This window comes from Homalodisca vitripennis, chromosome 1 (assembly GCF_021130785.1).
Source record: "Homalodisca vitripennis isolate AUS2020 chromosome 1, UT_GWSS_2.1, whole genome shotgun sequence".
Taxonomy (NCBI): domain Eukaryota; kingdom Metazoa; phylum Arthropoda; class Insecta; order Hemiptera; family Cicadellidae; genus Homalodisca; species Homalodisca vitripennis.
The window spans coordinates 140,969,800-140,990,540 of NC_060207.1; the positions used below are offsets into that span (position 1 = coordinate 140,969,800).

The 20,741-nt window shown below is 34.3% G+C and overlaps 1 protein-coding gene across 5 annotated transcripts in view; it reads left to right on the forward strand.

Moving 5' to 3' along the window:
* LOC124372424 (DNA-directed RNA polymerases I, II, and III subunit RPABC3) overlaps positions 1-20,741 on the forward strand; it is a 218,726-nt gene that overhangs the window by 63,114 nt on the left and 134,871 nt on the right. The window contains exon 1 of one of the 5 annotated variants that reach the window (XM_046830842.1): positions 2,712-2,765. The exons of 3 other annotated variants lie outside the window; for them this stretch is intronic. Coding sequence is in view for 1 of the 2 variants with exons in the window: in XM_046830826.1 (XP_046686782.1) it covers positions 6,625-6,736 (112 nt within the window). In the remaining variant the exon portion in view is untranslated. Of the gene's footprint in view, positions 1-2,711; positions 2,766-6,609; positions 6,737-20,741 lie in introns of those variants that run through there. One more of the 5 variants, XM_046830826.1, reaches the window with a different exon arrangement.

Genomic DNA, 20,741 nt, shown 5'->3' on the forward strand with positions numbered 1-20,741 from the left:
CAATGATACTACTGCAGTGGTACGGTTTTAATTCTGTACGATACTACTGTGATAATACTTCCAACCTTTCTAAAGTAGTTCTGTTAGTCGTCACAGCTACTTGCGACGCAATGATACTACTGCAGTGGTACGGGTTTAATTCTGTACGATACTACTGTGATAATACTTCCAACCTTTCTAAAGTAGTTCTGTTAGTCGTCACAGCTACTTGCGACGCAATGATACTACTGCAGTGGTACGGGTTTAATTCTGTACGATTCTACTGCGATAATTCTACTAAGATTTCAACAGTCGTTATGTTATTCGTCATATTAGTTACTGACGAATACTTACTGATTTTATGTAAAAACCACAAATTGTTAGCGAAACTGTGTAGACGCTGGTAAGTAACTCTGCAGTAACGCCAGTTTTTCTGAAATCAAATTAAGAGTACTAGAAAACCCGCTTATCTGTGTACTGCCCGTCAGGTAAGAGTTCCCCAACTCTGGCTCCTGCCAATCCAAAATCAACCATGTTCGATCTCTGAATTATCTCTTTAGATAAACACCTTTAATTTTCTAATTGGGGGTCAATGACGAACACGGAGGAGGCACTCAGTGCATTTAATCCAACAGTGCAATACAGATAAGCCAAATTCGTGGCTTAATGAATTAACTTATTTTACTGGTATTTTATCTAGACAGTCCTTTTGAACGAGTCTCACAAATGTAATATCTATAGGTGTAAGTAGTATCGATTAATGAGTTGCAAATTTTGCCATCAAATATCGTGACATTAAGTGTATAAGCTATTTAAATACTCTTCATCTGTAATTGATCATTTGCTCCACAAACTCTCAATTTCATTGCCTTTCTTGTTCCTTTCAGCTAAAGAAACGTCCGTTGATTCTTTAACAACACGAACGTTTATTTATTGGATATGCAATGGAGTATATGTAACAAAAATGTAGCATAATATAAGCCGGGACACGTAGGAAGCCAACCGTAACCTTCATTTAATACGAGTATAAAGAAACTTTTAAAATAATAACTTTTGTATGAAGCTTTGTTTAATTACAGTATAGAAATAAGTATTATTTTTCTAATCGGTTTTTAATTATCATTTTTAGTGTACCCAAAGATATCAGACACGACTTTGTAAAACGATTTTAAGGAACTACAGTATTCAGATAAATCGCGTAACTTAAAGACAAACAGAGGTAGGAGAAACGCAGGTTGAAAATTGAAGAAACTAATGCTATATTAAATGAATGTGTGCCAAGGATTTAGTGGGGTCACCGGCTTATCTCGTTAAGAGACGCATGCTATGGGTAAAATGGACAATAGAAGTAGATTCACCGTTAATTTGTAATGTTTCTGCCAAGGAACCGAGGTTTTACCTCACTGTGTGTCAACAGGTGAAGACTCTCAGTGGTCGTGCTGGATGGCGAGCTCACTTACTCTGACCACGTTACCCGCGTCATTCAGCGTGCGTTGAGGAGATTAAGAGGGCTTAACAGATTTAGAGATTTGTTACCAGAGGCCGCCAGGCTGCAGTTAATACAGCCACTGATTTTATCAGTATTTTACTATTGTTACACAGCCAGTGAAAAAACATCACACAGACGTATTAAGAATCAAAAATCCAAAATACCGCTATTAGTGTTGTTCATCTGGAGAACATATGTGCATGTGTCTTCCTAACGAATATTACTGCTAATATGGAAACTGTGTGGAGAGTCAGAGTACCTACGCGAGAGGGTCACATACCGGGGGAAGTTTCCCTGCAAGTACCCGTCCGGACAGGCTGCTTCAGTTGACTAGAGTAAGGCGGGAATTTTGTAAGAAACCTTATCTTACTTGGGCCCGAAGTTGTATAATGAACTTCCCAGGACACCTGCTGCGTAGGTGAAGTAGGATAGACAGTATTTTGAACTATAATAGTTAAATAAAGTTTTGCAACATTAAGTTTGATTACTAATGCAATCTAGTTTGCATTTCGATCTTTTAAAGCTTAGTGTTTTTTGCAGTTTTGTAGAATATACGACGATTTGTGAAATATGTATATTCTATTAGGTTTCATAACTAAGCTACAGGTTGTGAAGATAACAGGATCGTAAGTTTTAGAAATTATGCTACAGTACGTCCTTGTTAATTTAGTTTTAAGTATTTATTTAATATTAATTTTAGTTCATTTGTTATTTAGTTATAAGACATACGTTGTTCTGAAAAGCAGTTGTACTGAAAAACTCTTGAAATTATTGCAATTTTATTTATTTATGGTACTTTTTTGTTTTAAAATAATATTTTATGTGTACACCAATCGTTTGTTTGTTTTAATGTAATTGAAATTTTAGATGTGTGTCTTTTTGAACTCGATTATAACAGGAATATTTTATGCTTTTTGTAGCGTTTATTGACATGATTGGCCGTTTATACTATATACGAGGATCATCGCCTTGTTGTCCTGAGTAAGATCGGGAAATCTAACAAATTGTTCAATATTTAAATAACGATTATTACACCGTGGAAGGTTCGTGGACGGGAAAAAGGAAGAAGATTTAGTACTACAGGAGAGGAGTATGGTATTTATAAAGCATTCCAAAGGGACGAGGGAGGCGAATTTGAATTGAATAAAAACAACTCAGACCGCTTGTTTAGCGGCCTCCTCCCGTGTAGATCGGGGCGAACGGCTCTTGACCAGCTGTTTTATCAGTGATAACATAACAGAACCAGTTACGTCCAGTCGAGTACCTGCCGGGGCAGAACGCGTCTGTGGCCTGTCAGGTTTGTAATGTACTCATGTGTTTTTATTCTAATTAATTTTTGTTATGAGATGTAAATTTGTAATTTTTAAAACCGAATCCACCGAGGACAATTACATGTCTTCTTGGAACAGCGTGAAGGCTGTTATTAAGCGTTAAAGCACGTGTAATTGTTGCCATTATTTCTAATCAGCGTGACGGTGGTAAATAATCCGTTTTAAGTTTCGCATATTCTAAGCTGGCAACGGTTGGTGCTAGAGAGCTAACTTAACTATAAAACTACAGATGATGTACACAACAGTACCCATTTATGATTCACCAAGAGTGAGATTTTAGGATCAATGTTGTTAGTAGGCCATCATGTAATTATTTTGTAAATTGTTTGTATATAAATCTTAGTCTGATCCACATATTTAGTGTTAATTTTAAATAACAGTCAACATTAAAATTAACTTTTAATAGCAGTTATTTTCCCGAATGATAGGAGTAATTTGTTTATTCAAAAGGCTACACCAGTAAAGAGACTTCAGTCCTAATGTTTTACTGTATTCTTATCGTATATGTACACGAAAAACAAGTAATCTATGTGCAAAAGATCTCACCGACCGAATTCAGCCTTGCTGTCGATATTCCCTCCTTAAGGAGCGGTTTGGCGATGTTTCTACAAGAAGTTAAATAGACACGAAAGTTGAGTAATAACGTTGAACTAAATAATTACTAAGTAAGTGTATTAGGCTGCTTTTAAATTATTTAAAATTAAAATCAACTACCATTTTTCGGGCAAAACGTTGCAATTTTAGTTAAAAACTACATGCTCAACATTGTTTTACGGAAATATTAGGTCTATTGTTTTTGTTTATATTTATTAAATAAAGTTTAAATTCAGACTATTGACTATATCCGTATTGGGCAATTGAACCCTGACTTATATTTTTTATAAATTTCATTTTCCCAGCATGTGTAACAAAACATAATAAACTTGTCGCTCCTCCTTTGGGGTGCTTTATGCACTCGGTCTCCGCTTGTATAATATTATACAGTCACACTATATTTAAAGTTATTTGTACACTTATTCCATTTTTAAATGCGGTGGTAGTAAGTAAATTAATGTGTATATAACGATTTAAAAAAACCATATAAATCTTAATCCATTTTTACTGTTAACTGCAATACTGCAATAAAAACATACGGTATATATATATATTTTCTTCAGACACATTAAAAAAACGCGAAACAAGAAAAGAAATCACAAATACAAAATACAATTCTGAACCAATAGCTACCCAAACATATCACTTATGTACCCATCAGTTTATACTTCACGACGATTATTTAAAATCTGTCCTAATAATTGTTACGTGCACCCGGAAATCAGCAGTTTCCAGGAATCACATGGACTCGTTACAATGGCTGGGTTGAATTGGAATTGAATAATTACGAGTTATTCTCCGCCGCTATAATCACTTGTATTGTTGGCCTTTGATTTCCCCGAGGTTCCACTTGCTTTTGTGTGCCTCAAGCGCATTCTTTTTACACCAAACCGTATTCTCTGCATTCAACGTCCTTTTATTCTACGGTGGATTCAGTGAATAATCCACAAGATGAAGATTACGCGGGTCAATCGAACAATAGCGGTTGAAAGGTGTTATTAACACAAAGAATTGATTGCAAAATCTCAAAATCCTTTTTCACGATTTCCAGAGGAAGGATATTTTACTTTATTCAAAGGTTGAAACATTTTTTAGACTTAATTCTGGTTTTGTGACGTCAGCCAATTAGATGAGTTTAAATTCTTAGAAAGGGTTTTGAATTGGTAATCTGACACTTCAATAAGTGCTTTTGAATTTGGAATTGTGATCCTAATGTGATATCATGTCTAGTGTCGATAAAATTCAATGAAATGTCCTGAAGCAGAATAAATAGATACTGGACGTCAGACCGTCTGGGGCGGTCGTTCCTGGGGGTGGAAGATGAGGGTTGAGAGCGATGAGATGGAGCCAAGAGATGGTGCGAGCTGCAATTCTTTTTTATTTTCTTCCAATCTGAGTAACACGTAGTTTATAAATGGTATATTAAATACGAAGGCGTATTAGAAATGAATGTAAGATCCTGGTTAAGCGTTCATATTGTCTATTCTTTTTTCTCACTTTAGATGTAGTGTTGTTGAAATGTTTCTGGTATTTGTGCTTCAATAATGTACAAACATATTGTTTACGTTTACAATGGTGCTGTTAACTTTGAACTGTCTCAAAGATTCGGTTGAATAAAATCAACATTACTGGAAAAGTATAACGATTAAACATTCATAACATAGGTTTTTTCTCGTACTATATAAGTTTAAACACATAGTATTCTGGAAGCGAGAAAGTCCTCTTTTCACTGAATGAGCAGTGGTTGCCATTGCTAAAGAATTTCAATCAAAACTTCCTTATTTCGATATTGACGGCTTATAAAAGTCAATAAAGCGGTATAGGTAACAAAAGGGTGACTGTCAGCGGCTTAGAACTTATGATTTATTATGTATTACATGGTTAGATTTTGCTGCATAAACGTATATAATTTGTAGCGGACTTTTACACCCTGTTATCTCGGATCCTGAAATTTTGAATTTCAAATAGCTCATCACCATTTGTCATTTTTAGGCGAAATTCTTTGATTATTTGTGTATTTTAAGGTTATCCTTGTGCAAATAAAACCAAAGTAATTGTACAAAGCCTATTTCAAGTATTTTATCTTGCAATTCGCCTAATTAATAACTCAGGATTTTTGCATTCTTTTAACTTTTAAATTAATTTTAGTTACTGATGTTTCATGGTTTGATCAGAAATTTTGTACGTTAAAGAAATAGAGATACTGCTTGGCATATAGTTTCTTTGTTAAGTACAATTTGATTTTTTTATATGAATTGAAATGCATTTTTTATAAAAATGTAATGTAACACTTGCCAACATTATGCTTATGAAATAAAGCACAAATTAATAAAAGTACATGCTACTCTGCGATATCTCCAAATATCATATATCGCTAATTTAGAAATTCTTGAATGATTTTACTTGTTATATATTGATTTTTTATTCATTCTGAGCGTATTAACTTATTTACCACAGACATTCCACTATCACTTGAATATCAAAAAGCTAACTGGATAGTATATATGGTTAAGTTTTACACGAAAACCCTAAAAAATGGCATTGCGACAAGTGGAACCTGCTCCCTTCTTCAGGTCCAATCCTCTAAAGTCGTGTTATTTACTACACAAAGAAGTTCATCGAATAACAAATCACGCCAAGACACAGTGCACGGTTCTTGCGTGAGCAAAAAGTAGTAGATGCGCCATCGCAACTAAAATTCAAATTTTGGACTATTTTAGAAATCATTTTAACAAATATTTGTAAATATTTAAATATTTTGACTAACACATTTTGCGGCTGGAAAAGACACATTTGGCTAATGTTGATATAGAAGTAGGAACTCCTCCTAATCATTGATTCATTTAAGTGTTACACACTTAGAAAGTTCTCATTTACAATCTTTTTTGCTTAGACTATCGAAGTTTGTAACACTTTTAATACTATTTAAATCGCTATCCAATCACTGAAACGCTCAGTGGAAGAATGCATCGAATAAAGTTGGAGGTCAAGGTTGTTCAAAGTTCGGGATATTTCGCTATCAGTGTATTACAACAGCGGTCTTGTAGAGTTTACGGATGTCGATTGTGGACTCTATGTGAGAATGTTACTACGTACGTCCCGAGCCGTGTTGTTTTGCCAATTCAATATTCCTTGGGCGAAGACAAGAAAACAAAAGGGTTTGTCGTATTGTATTGAGCGCGCGGGTGAGAGTGAGTGGTGTAGAGTGGCTGGGCAGGGCGGCGGCCGCGCATGGCACCCTCGCCCAGAACCCAGCTGAGCGCGACCCCACTGCCACTACCCGACATTGCGCCTAGTTGTGCAACCGCCGCAACCCGCTCGCCATGCACCTCCGGCATCTCAGGTACTGCATAGTGTAGCTTCCCTCGCTGTCCTGGACCCCTGACATCCTGTGACATCCCCTCTGCAAGGTCCGTGCGGCCTCTTCAGAGCCTCTACACAACCGGGGCCATGCCAGAAACTATTTCTGAAAATACCATTGGTGAAATTTTGTAACTGGTACAACTTATCTTAAAATTTGTACCGAATATACGTATCTCAATAATTTCGCAACATCATTGAATATTTTTCAACAATGTTTATTTTTAACGTATCTGTTTTTTGACACATTTCTATACTCATAGAATGTTCATTGGTGTAAAAATTTATTCAAAACCTTCGTTAAAGTCGATGATTTGAATTGACCAAGTTATTGCGTGTGAGAGACAAAGTATAACACAAAATATATAAATTTAACTAAAGTTTCACGTTTCGTACCACATAGGTTAAGTAATTTTCAATGTCACGCGATATAGACTAACTGGATGCCAATGTCAACAAACAGTTTTGAATGAATTGTATACAGTAATATCTTGCTTTACGATCAGCTGTTGTAATGGCCGACCGTTTCGCACCCTTTGTGGTTCGTCATCAAAGTTTTGTGAAGATAACAAAAAGCTCTGTTATAGAATTTATTACATTACACTGTTTTGGATTAGGTTTCAGAGTTATGTCTATTTCCAGCAGATTTCTAGTATACAGTAAATGTAAGGTCTGAAACCTTATGGGAATGAGAAGTCGAACAAGATGGCTGCCCTGCCACGTAATAGATGACGTAAGACCTCCACTGCATTATGTCGATCCGGGGTGGATTTATAAATGTTTGTTTCAAGTTTTTGAGGATTCCGTCCAATGAAAACGTGTTAAATTGAGAAGTCAGTCGACAGGGAATGAGCCTCGACGCAAAGACTCAGCGCGCAAGCTCGGTGACCAAAAAGGCCAATGACTTGCGGAGCAAAGGCCAATGAACGTTATTTCTAATGCAGGTTGTTTTACCGCAGTCTTTGTCGTGTTTACAATATTTTTTTTTATTTGTCCGTGACGACACCAGCGATGAAGAGGGGGCAATCTTTTTAATCCTCGACATCGATAAATCAACGATTATTGATGAATCGAATTTATCATTGAATTCAAAGACTTTTCTACAAGAAATGTGGTAACAATATCGCGGAGACCTTGAACAATATCGTCCTTCATCACAGAACAAATATTTATGTTGCGATCTGTTGGCGCATCTGCACAATCATTTTGTTAGTTTTGGTATTATAATTAAGTCAACGCTGCTTTTATAACAATTAAAATAACAAAATAAATATTTTAGTATTGTTTACGCCTCTCAAATCCATAGATTTATATGTTTAATAGCATATGTCCAAAACTTTGCAATTAAAAAATTAATTACAAACGAATTAGCCTCATATATAAGTTTAGTAAACAATAAATATCCATTAGTACCATTGTAATTTGCTGGAACGTGTCTACTCCCATGGCCACTGCTTATTAATACAAATACAGTTAGATTATTAAAACGTGATTAAATAAAAATGTCTATATAACCGTTTAAAAATTATATTTTCAATTTTACATTTGTTCACCCAATTAACAAACGTAATACAAAATATTTCAGATAATATTATAGCCGATAGGAACTGCCATCAAAAATATATTGTGGGAGAATAAAAGTAACTCAAAATTAGCAAATGTTCACAATCCTGGAAGCTCGTTCACCCATTCTCGCATTCCCTCTTTATTAGTACAAAACCGCTGCGGTTTTCATTATTTTAACTGTGAATAAAAAAAAACAATGTAAAGTATAAATGTTTTATTTATAACAAATTAGATGTTTCTTGTGGCACAACACTTGGGACAGTTAAACTAATTTTGCAGGACATTTTACTAGTGAAAATAAAACTAGATACACTAAAGTAGAAACAGTCAAGTTTAATAACTTTATTCAAATTCACGCATTTGTCTAAATGAAATTAATAACTGTTACTAGGAATGAACATATTGTATTCAATTAATGTAAATAGACTACAACAGTAATATTAATGAAAATAACTTGAGTAATGGGTGCGTGATATCTACTCTACATGGGTGGAATAAAAACTTTCACATCTAAGAAGTAGCTGCTATGTGAACTTTAATAGGTGAAAATCGATGAATAATACGAGAGCGGGGGAGGGGATGTAGGCTCGGCCAGGAGGGGGTTGGCTGGCTTAAAAAGTGCGGTTTGTGCTATTTATAAAAGTTCACAGTGTCTAAAATAAAGGCACGTTGTGTTTCGACCTGTGTATATAACACTTGGGAAATAACTTCGGGAGATTTTAGAGTTGAAATTTATTATTCGTCTATAATTTTGCTATGGATACTGTTCTCGTGAAACCACCTGTAACGTTGACGATAAGTTCTCCTAAGGTAGTTGATGAATTAGTATGTCATGGTCAAAGTAAACGTGGAATGAACATGGCGCTGCTATCTAATTAAAGTTGGACAATATTTACGCAATTACGTTGAGTCTAGTGTCCACTCGGCTCCGTAGCGTGTCTTGACTGTTAGCCAAACAAGTTGACTATAACCGCTCTGCTCCTCTTGTCTTCGCTACAGATTTTAATTTCACTGCCAAATCACGCCAAGAGCGATACGAAAGCCATTGTATCTGAGTTGGGTTGTTGTAACGGTCTCGATTTGTGTTTAAAGCAGTTTAATACTATAGTTATGCATTACAAGACTTGGCTGTTTGCATTACAGCTTGTGTGTATGTGAGGATTATCCAGGTTATTAGAATAATTGTAGCGATTATCATGCCTATCTTGTCAGGATCTTGTATTACACTTCCATTTGGCATTTTGTCTAATATGACTTCTCCACTTATACATATATTCTGTAATAATCCAACAAACCAGAAGATGTTGTAATCTATTTTATTCGAGAAGTCTGTAATCGATATAAACACAAGTCTTTATGATTCACCTTTATTAAATACTTCGAGCCTATTCAACCTTTCCGAAGACGTATTTTAATTATTTACTGTCAGATTCTGTAATCTATATACTCACATGTTTCTATAATTTAACTTTAATGCATACTCTACAAATTATTGTAGTTGTAATGAATTAACCGTTTTATTATAGTCCATATACAACAAAACAACACTTTTACGGTATTTTTCAACAGTAAACTAACACAAACATGTACTGAAAGTGAGAGAAGTGCTGTTACAATATTGATTATTCTTTTCCTTACTAAGGATTACCATATGACAACTACTACAAGCGAGTGTATTCTAATATGCTAATATTCCCTACAACTAGGGACTTTTTTTTCTAAATCACTCGTAGGGAATATATTTTTAAACGTTACTGGGACACGTAGTTCTCGTTAGGACTGAAATTGTTACAAAATTTGTTAAAACGTTGGTGACGTTAAGATATTTCTTTCCAAGCATAAAACCACGTTCGGCCATATTATTGCTACTGAATAGCCTTGGTACAAATAAACGAGAACGTGGGTATTGATGCATCTTGCAGAACGCCTTGTATACACTTGTCTGTGCCTGCATAGAGTTGCAGCGACTGTTCATGAATACTAATCGTCAGATAAGAAGCGAATGCATTCTGGAACAGAAATAGCCGAGGGGCCCGCGTTCCCTACATTTCACGCTTTCGACGTTCCTCACTGTGGACAGTTTGTTCTGTGTGTCTGTTAATATAGTATGCTATACCTAGTCGCAATCTATAATATGCTATACCTAGTCGCAATCTATAATATGCTATACCTAGTCGCAATCTGGGTTTATTTATAATCGTCTACGTGGAAGCTAATACTACCCTAATAGTATTAGGGTATTCCTCAATAAAAACAATGATAAACTTCTAAAATATTGTTACGTTCTTATATTTTGTCTTATTTTAAAGACATGATAAATACGCATTCAAATATTTATTAGTTTTTCTTGTATGGTTTTACTGATGAAGACCAAAATCGTTTCAGATTTCTTTTCTGAGTAGCCAATAAAACATTGAAACAATTAAAACTGCGCTTGGGTGTGTATTAGTCATATCTTTGAAATGAGACACCTTACATGATTTTATGATTAAAAATAAAATCGAAAAAATATTTCAAATTTAACACTATTTTAATGTGGATAAAACTGAAGATAGTTGGATGGTACAGCTGGCTCGCGAACTGCCCAAGCCAACAGCCCTTTAAGATACCTTACTTCGAGTCAGTAAAAGTGTCATAAATGGTTTGGTAACCCCACGTGGAATTGAAGGTGTTCCAAGCAGTATTTGGTGTATCGTTTAATGAGATCCACATAAAACGTGGCTGAAGGGTATTAATTATTTACTGTATTACCATTTCCACTGCAACTGAATAAACATATATTTTCCTGGCCTGGGTGACTTCTATCAAGACATTAAGTTCATCTCAATGTTCCGGTTTACACCATGTCGGAACATTTCAGTTTCGCTGTGTATATAGTGACTATGACACACATGACCAACAAGTAGACAGCTATTCGACAGTTCCAATGCATCTTCTCTGATGAAATTGTTTTCCTTTATTGAATATTTCTATGATTTCAACTTATTCGATCAGAGCGACCTTTCAAATAAGTGTTCAAAAATTGACTGAATAGGTTTGTATTGGTTAAATTTTCCCAAATTAATATATTATTCTATGCAATGGATATAACAGCCTGGTACAAAGATACAAATAAACGTTATTGTAACTTGGATAACGGCCAAACTCGTTTAACAGTCGTAAAATGTCTTGTACTTCTGAATTATCTTCACAGGTTTTGTTTAAAATAGTAATATTATAGCCAGCTTTAAATTATATAGTAGTAAATTATATGTAATTCTTTATCCGTACAAGACCTATATACTTTTAGGCTTTAGATAAGCAACATATCATAACGGTTACTACCGATTGGAGATGAAGAAATTTTACTTGTACTTTGAAATGATAAGAGAGCTGTAATTAACCATAAGAACAATGAGCCAATTTAATGGATATTAACTTTCATTGCACAGCCACTTATTTATATAATGGTTTTTGTTGTTCTTAGGATTGTTTTTCATCATTGTGAATTACATGAATACATTATAATTAAATTAGCATAAAATTAATATTTATTTTAGTCATGGTGAAGGTTTTCTTGAAGGTTAAAAACTGATCTACATTAGACATTACAAATTATGTTCACATGAACGATTAGTAACATTTTGATTTTTCTGTTACGAAAGTGCATTTTATAGTTACTGAAAGCTTAGTTTTCAAATCATCACGAATATATTTCTTATTGACAAACACACTTAAAATGCCATTCATTGTTTCTCGTATTTTCTTCAGCATTCAGTCTATCAGCACGTTCTATTTTCATTAGTTGGGCCGTGTCTAAAACTAGGGTTTTAGGTATAAACTGTTTAAAATCATAGTTTCGAGAATACACTCAATGCCTGATACGTTTTAAAATTAAATAGATATAGTAAGGTTTAGTTTCACATATGGTTTTCAATTAAACTGTACAGTATTGATAAGCAATATCTTCAGAAACGATATTGCAAATATTGCAAGATTAGTATCCATACCAAATGTTGAGTTGAATTTGTGTCTGAAGTGGGTTGTTCTAACACTTCCTTATTATATATTGTATTTTAATATTACAGTGGAATTCAAGTGAACAAATCTAAAATGTAATAATTTAATTGCAAGTAAAGAATCGAAAAGGGTTGGTGATTAAATTATAAAGATACGCCAATGGAGTAAAAGATAAGTATAATAAGAAAGTTAACGATAGGTAATAAGAAAGATAACGATATGCATTGACTATTTCCTTATGCCCATACAATTTTATTTTAAAAGGATAATTTTCACTTTCAGAAAAAGTGTATTTTATATATTTCAGTAAGTATAAATATATAAGACAAAAGCTGTCTATTGTATAACAATATTCTGCAATATAAATATGGTAGAAATCAAGTAGGGTTGCGGAAATATAGGAGGATGGTGTAAGACTTTTTAATATTCACTGTCACTCTTGTTGTGAAAGTGAATTTGTTTTACGGAAAAGATTTAAAAGTACAGATTTACATTCTAACAGAACCTTTCGTTACATATTCATATTCATTTATAGCAACAGGAAATTTTAGGGCGGGTCTAATCTATTGTTAAAGTATGAAATTTAAGTCCTTATATTATAATAAAAAATAATTAACTGATACGAATAAGGATATGCATTTATTGCAGTGTGAATATAAAATATAGCTGAAGAGCTATTTTTTATATTTAAAACCATGTAATCTTCTTGGATACATGCAATTTAAACCGCTCAATTTTATTTTATTTTAAAATTCTAATTTACTGAAGTCGTAGTTAATAAAAAAAAATGTCAGTTCTTAAACATGTTCTTAGAATATGTTTTTCTCTAGACCGTGCCGTTGTAATTATTGACTCTTGGGTTGATGTAGAACCTAATGTATGGTTATCTGTCATGGTTTTCAGACCATATATAGATATTGTAGAGGTGGGATTAACCTGAGTATTGTTAAGATCAGAATTTCTGATTCGGAATCCACGTTAAACTATGTTGTTGTTGAACTTAGAGGTATTAATTAGTTATTGTAAATCGTTAAAACCCTTGATCCTATTCAGCGGGAAGTGGACAGTACTTCTCACACACTTATCACATCCATAAATCTGTAGCCATGGGCGTTGGCCATTGGTAATTGTTATCATGCTCGTATTGTAAATATTTACGTAGTTTGCAACTAATGGGGATTATATCAGTTATTGTAATCCAGTCAGCAATAAGAGTGGAGAAAGAGTCCATAACTTAGAATGATCATTGCATCTATTTATAAATAATGTGTTCTTTGCACTAATAGCCTACACATTGTATCATTATTTTATTATATCTACTTGTCATTACTTACTTACTTACGATTTAGCATAAACATTAAAATATATTAGTAATAATCCTACTTTTAAAATGATTGAGTTATGCTTTAGAACGTTGAGCGTCATTGAAACGCTCTTTGTCCACAAATCGTTATTATAATTTAAGGTAAACATTTTTTGTTTTTAAATATTTAGAACATTGTACAACTTAAACCTCTCAGGACCGGACCTTTTTGTTTTGTACGGATTGTGTTGTCTGGAGTGACCAATCACATTTATGAAAACCTTAGCCAACGTCGCTCATAATTTGGACAGGTGAACCAGTGAAAAGCCGAACATAAAACCCAAATGTGATTAAAAGTATTTAATGCGTTAAAGCTTTAAAGTGATTACACTGATTTCGTTAGTTTGTCGATGAGCGTGTCTATTCCTGAGAAATTCAAGATAGCGGATGATTATCCGAAAATCGTAAACTAATATGCAGACTGATTTTGGATGGAAACGATTAAAGCTGATCACATTGAGACTAGTGGTGGGTGACCCAACATTGGGCTGTGTGAGCGGAGCCAAAACAGGGGCATGTCCTTGGAGTGACCAAGAAGATTCCTAGGTTACGTGGTCGCGTATTATTATATAGCAGGTGGCTTTAGGCGATTGATAAAACGTGGTACACATATGACTCATATAGTCTTAGTATTCGTGTTGCTGTCTTAAGTTTAATGTTTAATTGTAACAGTGATATCTATTGTTATATGGGCCAAGATAGAGCGAAAAGGTTGGAAAGATATTTTGATGCTAATTCTCTACATGTGTGGTTTTTTTACGAGCAACGCCTCTAACTGGTAGAATACAATATACGTTTCATTGCCGATAAGCTACGGCATCGTTTAGGTGCATTAAATGTTCGCGTTCTCAGTATTGTTGTGCAGTGGAATAAATAAGAAAACTGTATGGTTTGATTGTACAATAAGGCGGAGGAAAATACATATAAAAAAATATTGATTTTGTATTGTCGACTCAGATTTCCGTCCAAACATTTTGTCCGAGCGAGGATCTGTCTTACAATAGAACAATAGGTAGGTCTTTAAAGTTGCGTCGATTCAGAATGGACCTTATACTTGTATGGAGGCTACAAAACCTCATTTCTTTGTTCACGTATTCTTTAAATAAACAATTCCTGTTTAAGAGATTACTCTGTTTTTCTTAAATCAAGATAGCACTGTGTACAGAGTGTGTTACATAAACAATAATATTTCTATATGTGGATACCAAGAAATATCAGGATGTTGTTGCTTTTGATAACACTTACACAAATTATGTTTACCCTGGTAATGTAAATGTATGAGACTTACCTTAAAAGGAGTTTAGATCGGACAATTTATGCATTGTGCAGTAATATTAACGACCTTATTTTATTCTTCGAGAGTCATAATGAAAACCTTGTAATATGTTCATCAGTGTACCTGGCGGTCGTAATCTGGGTTCCTGAGAGGTCGTAGTTCGCTTCAGGTCGAGGAACATTCAGGTAGACCGCATTCTGTCGTTACTCAGGACAATATGGATCCTGTTAGAGCTATGATTAAAGAGAACAGAATATGTTCATCAGTCTACCTGGCGGTCGTAATCAGGGTTCCTGAGAGGTCGTAATTCTCATCAGGTCGAGGAACATTGAGGTAGACCGCAGTCTGTCGTTACTCAGGACAATATGGATCGTGTTAGAGCTATGATTAAAGAGAACAGAATATGTTCATCAGTGTACCTGGCGGTCGTAATCAGGGTTCCTGTGAGGTCGTAGTTCGCTTCAGGACGAGGAACGTTCAGGTAGAACGCGTTCTGTCGGTACTCAGGACAATATGGATCGTGTTAGAGCTATGATTAAAGAGAACAGAATATGCTGTTGCACGAAGCTCTAGTAGGAATAAATTGGTATTACTTATAAATATATTGCGTGTTTTTTCATACAAAACGTTAAAGTACAAAAATGGAAGTGATTCACTATGTAAAAAATATGTTATTCTCATAGAGGAACGAGCATCTTTGTTGAACTTGGTGGATTTAAGGATGTAACAGTTTTATTGCTATGTTATGGAATTTTCTTTCTATTTTAAAACAATATAGTTATAAGCCCTAAGCAAATTTATAGAACAATATTTACATACACTTGGGGTAATGGAAACTTTGGCTTCCATTGTAAGGGGTGACGTACACTCGAGCTGTCAATGACTCATTTAGCTATAAGAATAGCGTGACTTGACAAACTAAGAGTCACTTCACTTGCACATAAACATTATAGATTCTTTCGTGTGTAACAGCTTTTAGTGCTTATTGCAGACTATCTTCTTCATTGAGCATTGTTTAGAATACTGTTGAACTTCTTTAAAGTAAACTAATTTATATATGAACATGAATATTTTTGAATGCCTCCCTAATTATATACAATAAATATATATTAAAAGGAAATTTAATTTACTAGCATAATATTGTATATTCTTATACGACTTAATTAAAGAAAACGCCTGAATATATTTTGTATTTAAGAACATTTGTGAGCATTGGAGCCTGGTTACTGCCTCTAAAGTGGATTAAGTTGCAGATTGATTACAAATTATATAACCATGTTTGAATTATTCAAATATTTTATAAATTTATCCATGATTATACGCCTAACCTTTTAATCCATTCATGTATAAGTACAACATTTATTAACTTGGTTGTTGTTGGTTCTTGGTTGTTTTCCATCATGACGTTTTCCTTAAACGTGTTCATTATGAAAAATGTTGGTCAAAGTCAAAGTAATAACGTAACATTTTCATGTTTTGTTTTGTTATTATATTAAATATAATATAAATATATTACATTTTATATATTAATATGTAAATTTATAATATATTATACTATATCTTGTGTATCTTTTCTTTTATTATATTTTTATGTATCAACACAAGCTTCGAAAACAACTCAAAATAAGTGCACAAAATTACGTTATACAATTTCATTAGATATGTGTGATGAAAGACACCATAGAATAAGTTTCGAAAAAAGTGCATTTTGACATCAGTTTAAAACAAAATTCAAAAGCATATTTTCTTAGTTTTGTGTTTCGCGCTAAAATTTCTAAATGATTAGATAGCTCCTCCTGCCGCGCATTACAAAGCTTTGGAGGGCTAAACGATGCATTTCTGGCCCTCAGCAATATTTTTATTGTCTCATTTGCCTCTTAAGCTGATTTATTTATATTTGTATCGTAGTACATTGAGTTTTAAACTTAACCAAACATATTTAGTAAAATCGATATCAGTGATAATGCTAAAGATTATTAGTTTCGCTGTTATTTTATGTTGTGTTAACACGATTCGTGTATAAACGAACATTTCAAAGCACTCAGTAGTAAATTATTCATATAATATAACATGCAAATAATTAAGATTGTGTAAATAGTCGTAGAATATCTTAAAAGGCAAATCTGTCGTAAAATAATAACTTTATTATTTCTCAAATACTACCTTTGTTTCTCAAGTTGACACTAATTACAACAAAAGCAATACAGGTTAGGTGTATTGTACCATAAACGTTGTTTATCCAAATTACAATAGCCATCTTCAGGATGAGTCAACCTTTGGATTGAAAAGCAAACATCGCATTGAAGAACTTGCGATTGTCAAGTCCTTTATATGGGTCAAGTGACGTCATCGTGTTGGACTAAATGGCCACCTCCACTCTGTTTTATGAGTTAAAACCTTTTAACTTTTCTATATAGATAGTTTTAGATTACAAAATATTTGTGTGGGCCTTGAGTTTATTTCTTTGGATCGCTTCTTTTACATTTCCTGACTTTGTTTAATTATTGCCACTTTTATTACACTATAAATCTCATCCATCGTCAATATGAAGCTGGTAAAGGTATTCGTCTCCATTATCTTTTTATATATTCTTTTTCGTTAGTATAATAAATAGTTAAGTAAACCTACTTTTGTGGTTGATTTCTTGTTGCAATTTATTTATGTTTATTTGTTATTCCATGTTAAAGTTCTTTCTTGTACAGGCTAAACTTTTAATTATATATTACTATTTGTGTATAATATTATTTAGACAAAAATCCTATTTTACAGTTGTAATTACTAAACAATAATATATGTCCTCCCACTTTCATTTGGAAGAGTATAATTAATGTTACTGATTTGTAAATGAACATTTACATTTTAAACTACCAATTAAAATTTCATTGATTATAAATCAAAACCGTCCAATATTAAAATTTTTATTTTATTTTCGTGGGACTTGCCGCTTTCAAGTAAAACGTCACCAGAATACAATCACTGAATACAATGTGATTAAAATAACAAAACGAACAAACTTAAAAAGAAAGACTGTAATAAAAAATTATTTTGAGGTAAGCTTGGCATTTTCGAAACTTTGAAAGTTTGTCTATAATGCATACGTAAAAAACTGAAATTAATATTAAATTTCATCAAAAATAACAAAGCCTCGCTAAATTCAAAATTAATATTTTTTTAGGATTCTGCTTTTAAATTATTAAAGAATTAAATCCTATGAGCACAGATCGTCTTACTACGTAGCAATAAAATGTAATATTTTGTACAACTAATGTAACAAAATTATTTTCATAGTAATTGTAGTTATAGCTATATTAGTTGTCAATATAGTTTATGTAATAATTAACGTGATATATTAAATTTTGATTTTAAGTTAGTCTGTAGATTAAGTAAGAAAGTATGGAAAAGTAAAGCAATTTGAATATGAATATCAGTAGCTGTGCTAGTTTTCAACATGACAATAAAGGTGTGTGTGTGTGTGTGTGTGTGTGTGTGTGTGTGTGTGTGTGTGTGTGTGTGTGTGTGTGTGTGTGTGTGTGTGTGTGTGTGCGTGTGCGTGTGTGTGCGTGTGCGTGCGCGCGTGCGTGCGTGCGCGCTGCGCACAAAATAGTTGGAAAATACGTAAATAAATAAATAAATGTTTTATTGCGTTAGACAATATAACACTGGTATGGCAATCGTCATTATATTTGTTTAAACTAAAAATTTTCCACTCATTCTTACATCTCAATCCCTTTTAGGACATACGTTGTCAACATTTATTCATTCCCAATCATTCCGAATTGTCCCACTCTTTCACCTAAATCAGTCTTCCAATTCGGTGGTCTCCCAATGGTGTGCCATGAACTCGTCTGTGCTGTAGAATGCTTTTGCAATCAACGCAGTTTTCAGACGGGTTTTAAATGCTTTGAGCATTGGGGCATTTTTGATTGAATTTGGCAATTTTGTTGACGAATTGAACTCCCGCCTGTGACGGTAAACGTTCATGAACTGCCGTTCTGTGTCTCCCAGTTCGGTAGTTCTCCCTGCCCCTTGTTGCGTAAGAGTGTATGTTACTACCTCTTATGGTTTCGCATTTTGACATGAAGAAAAGGCATGTCTCTAATAGAGGCAGGGTAGTGGTCAACAGTTTCAGATTTTTGAATGCTGGCTTACACGACTCTCTCTCCTTTGCAGTTTGGGCAATGATTCTGACTGCTCTTTTTTGCAGTATGAAGATTCTGGAAACATATTTGTTTTTGAGCAACCCCCCCCCCACAAAACCAATCCATAGGAAAGGTGTGGGTAGATTTAGTCCATAGTACGCCGTCATCAGCACCTGAGTCGGGCAATACTCGGACAGTCCTCCTCAAAACATAAATGCCTGAGGATACCTTGGAACAAACGCTGTCTACATGAAAATCCCATGTCAACCCTTGATCGAGGTGTATTCCAAGGAATTTTGTTGAGTAGACTTCTTCGATCTCAGTCTCATTCAACATGACAGTGGGACTAGATCCTGAGTTCGTTTGTCTCAGGCAAAATTGAATGAAATGTTGATTTCGTTTGGGTTTTGTTTTCTCAGGTTGAGATCATTGAAATGCTGGATCGCATTGTTTGAGTTTCAATGAATTGTAATCTCTTCGAGTTCTGTTTTTGAATTCGCTTTGAAAGCATAGAGTCGTGTCATCGGCATACTGGACGAGTTGTCCGCGGCTTACCGATGAAACCAACATCATTGACGTAGATCAAAAAGAGTAGAGGACTCAGGATGGAGCCCTGGGGAACTCCATAATAAAGCCCTCTCCCTTCAGATCGAACGTCTGAAAATTCCAACAAATTGTTTTCTATCACTAAGGTACGATTCGAGCCACTTGAGTGGCACTCCTCGCACCCCGTAATGTTCCAATTTGAGAATGAGGGAATGGTGGTCAACAACAGTCAAATGCTTTCGAATAGGTCGAGAAATACACTCAACGTGTCTCCTCGATCTTTCCATTCCTTCTACTATCATGTCGACCAGACGAACGATTGCGTCAGTTGTTGACTTTCCCACTTCGGAACCCGAATTGGTTTGCTGATAGTAGGTTGTGTTTTTCAAAAAAATTCACACATCGAGTGAAAAAAAAACTTTTTCAAAAATTTTGCTGAAGACCGGCAGCATTGAAATTGGGCGATAATTTTGAGTTGAAAAGGGGGTCGCCCTTCTTAAAAAATTGGGGTAACTTTCGCAATTTTGAGAGAGAGGGTGGAAACGTTCCCGAGTGAAAAGAGAGATTAATCAGATGCTCGAGTGGCCTCAACAGATGCTTGGAGCACAGTTTTAGAAGCCACGTTGAGACATAGTTTTGAATCATTCGATTTTTTCGAAGAGAGTTCTCTTATCACTCTGGCGATCTCCTCCTCTGTGACCGGGGTCAGAGCCATTGAGGCTGCTGGACTTGGTAATCAATGATGGGGATTTTTGGTTCTGATGCGGACTAAGTCCTTGGTCAGTCCCAACCGAGGCAAAAAATTTTGTTGAACTCCTTAGCGATCCTCATTGGGTCACTAATATGTTTATTTTTCAATTTGGAGATCGATTTTTCTTGTCGATCAGTGAGGAATTTATTGTTTATTATGGCCCCATGCGGTTTTTGAGACATTTTTGGACGTGAGCAATGCTTTGTTTACATCATAAGCTTTTGCAGCTCTGATAACCTTTCTGTACATTCTTTTTGTAATTTTGAAAAAAGATTTTGAACTCTTCATCTAATGAGTGCTTATTAATTTCTGAGAGAAAACAATAATCTTTCTCTCGAAATTAGAATA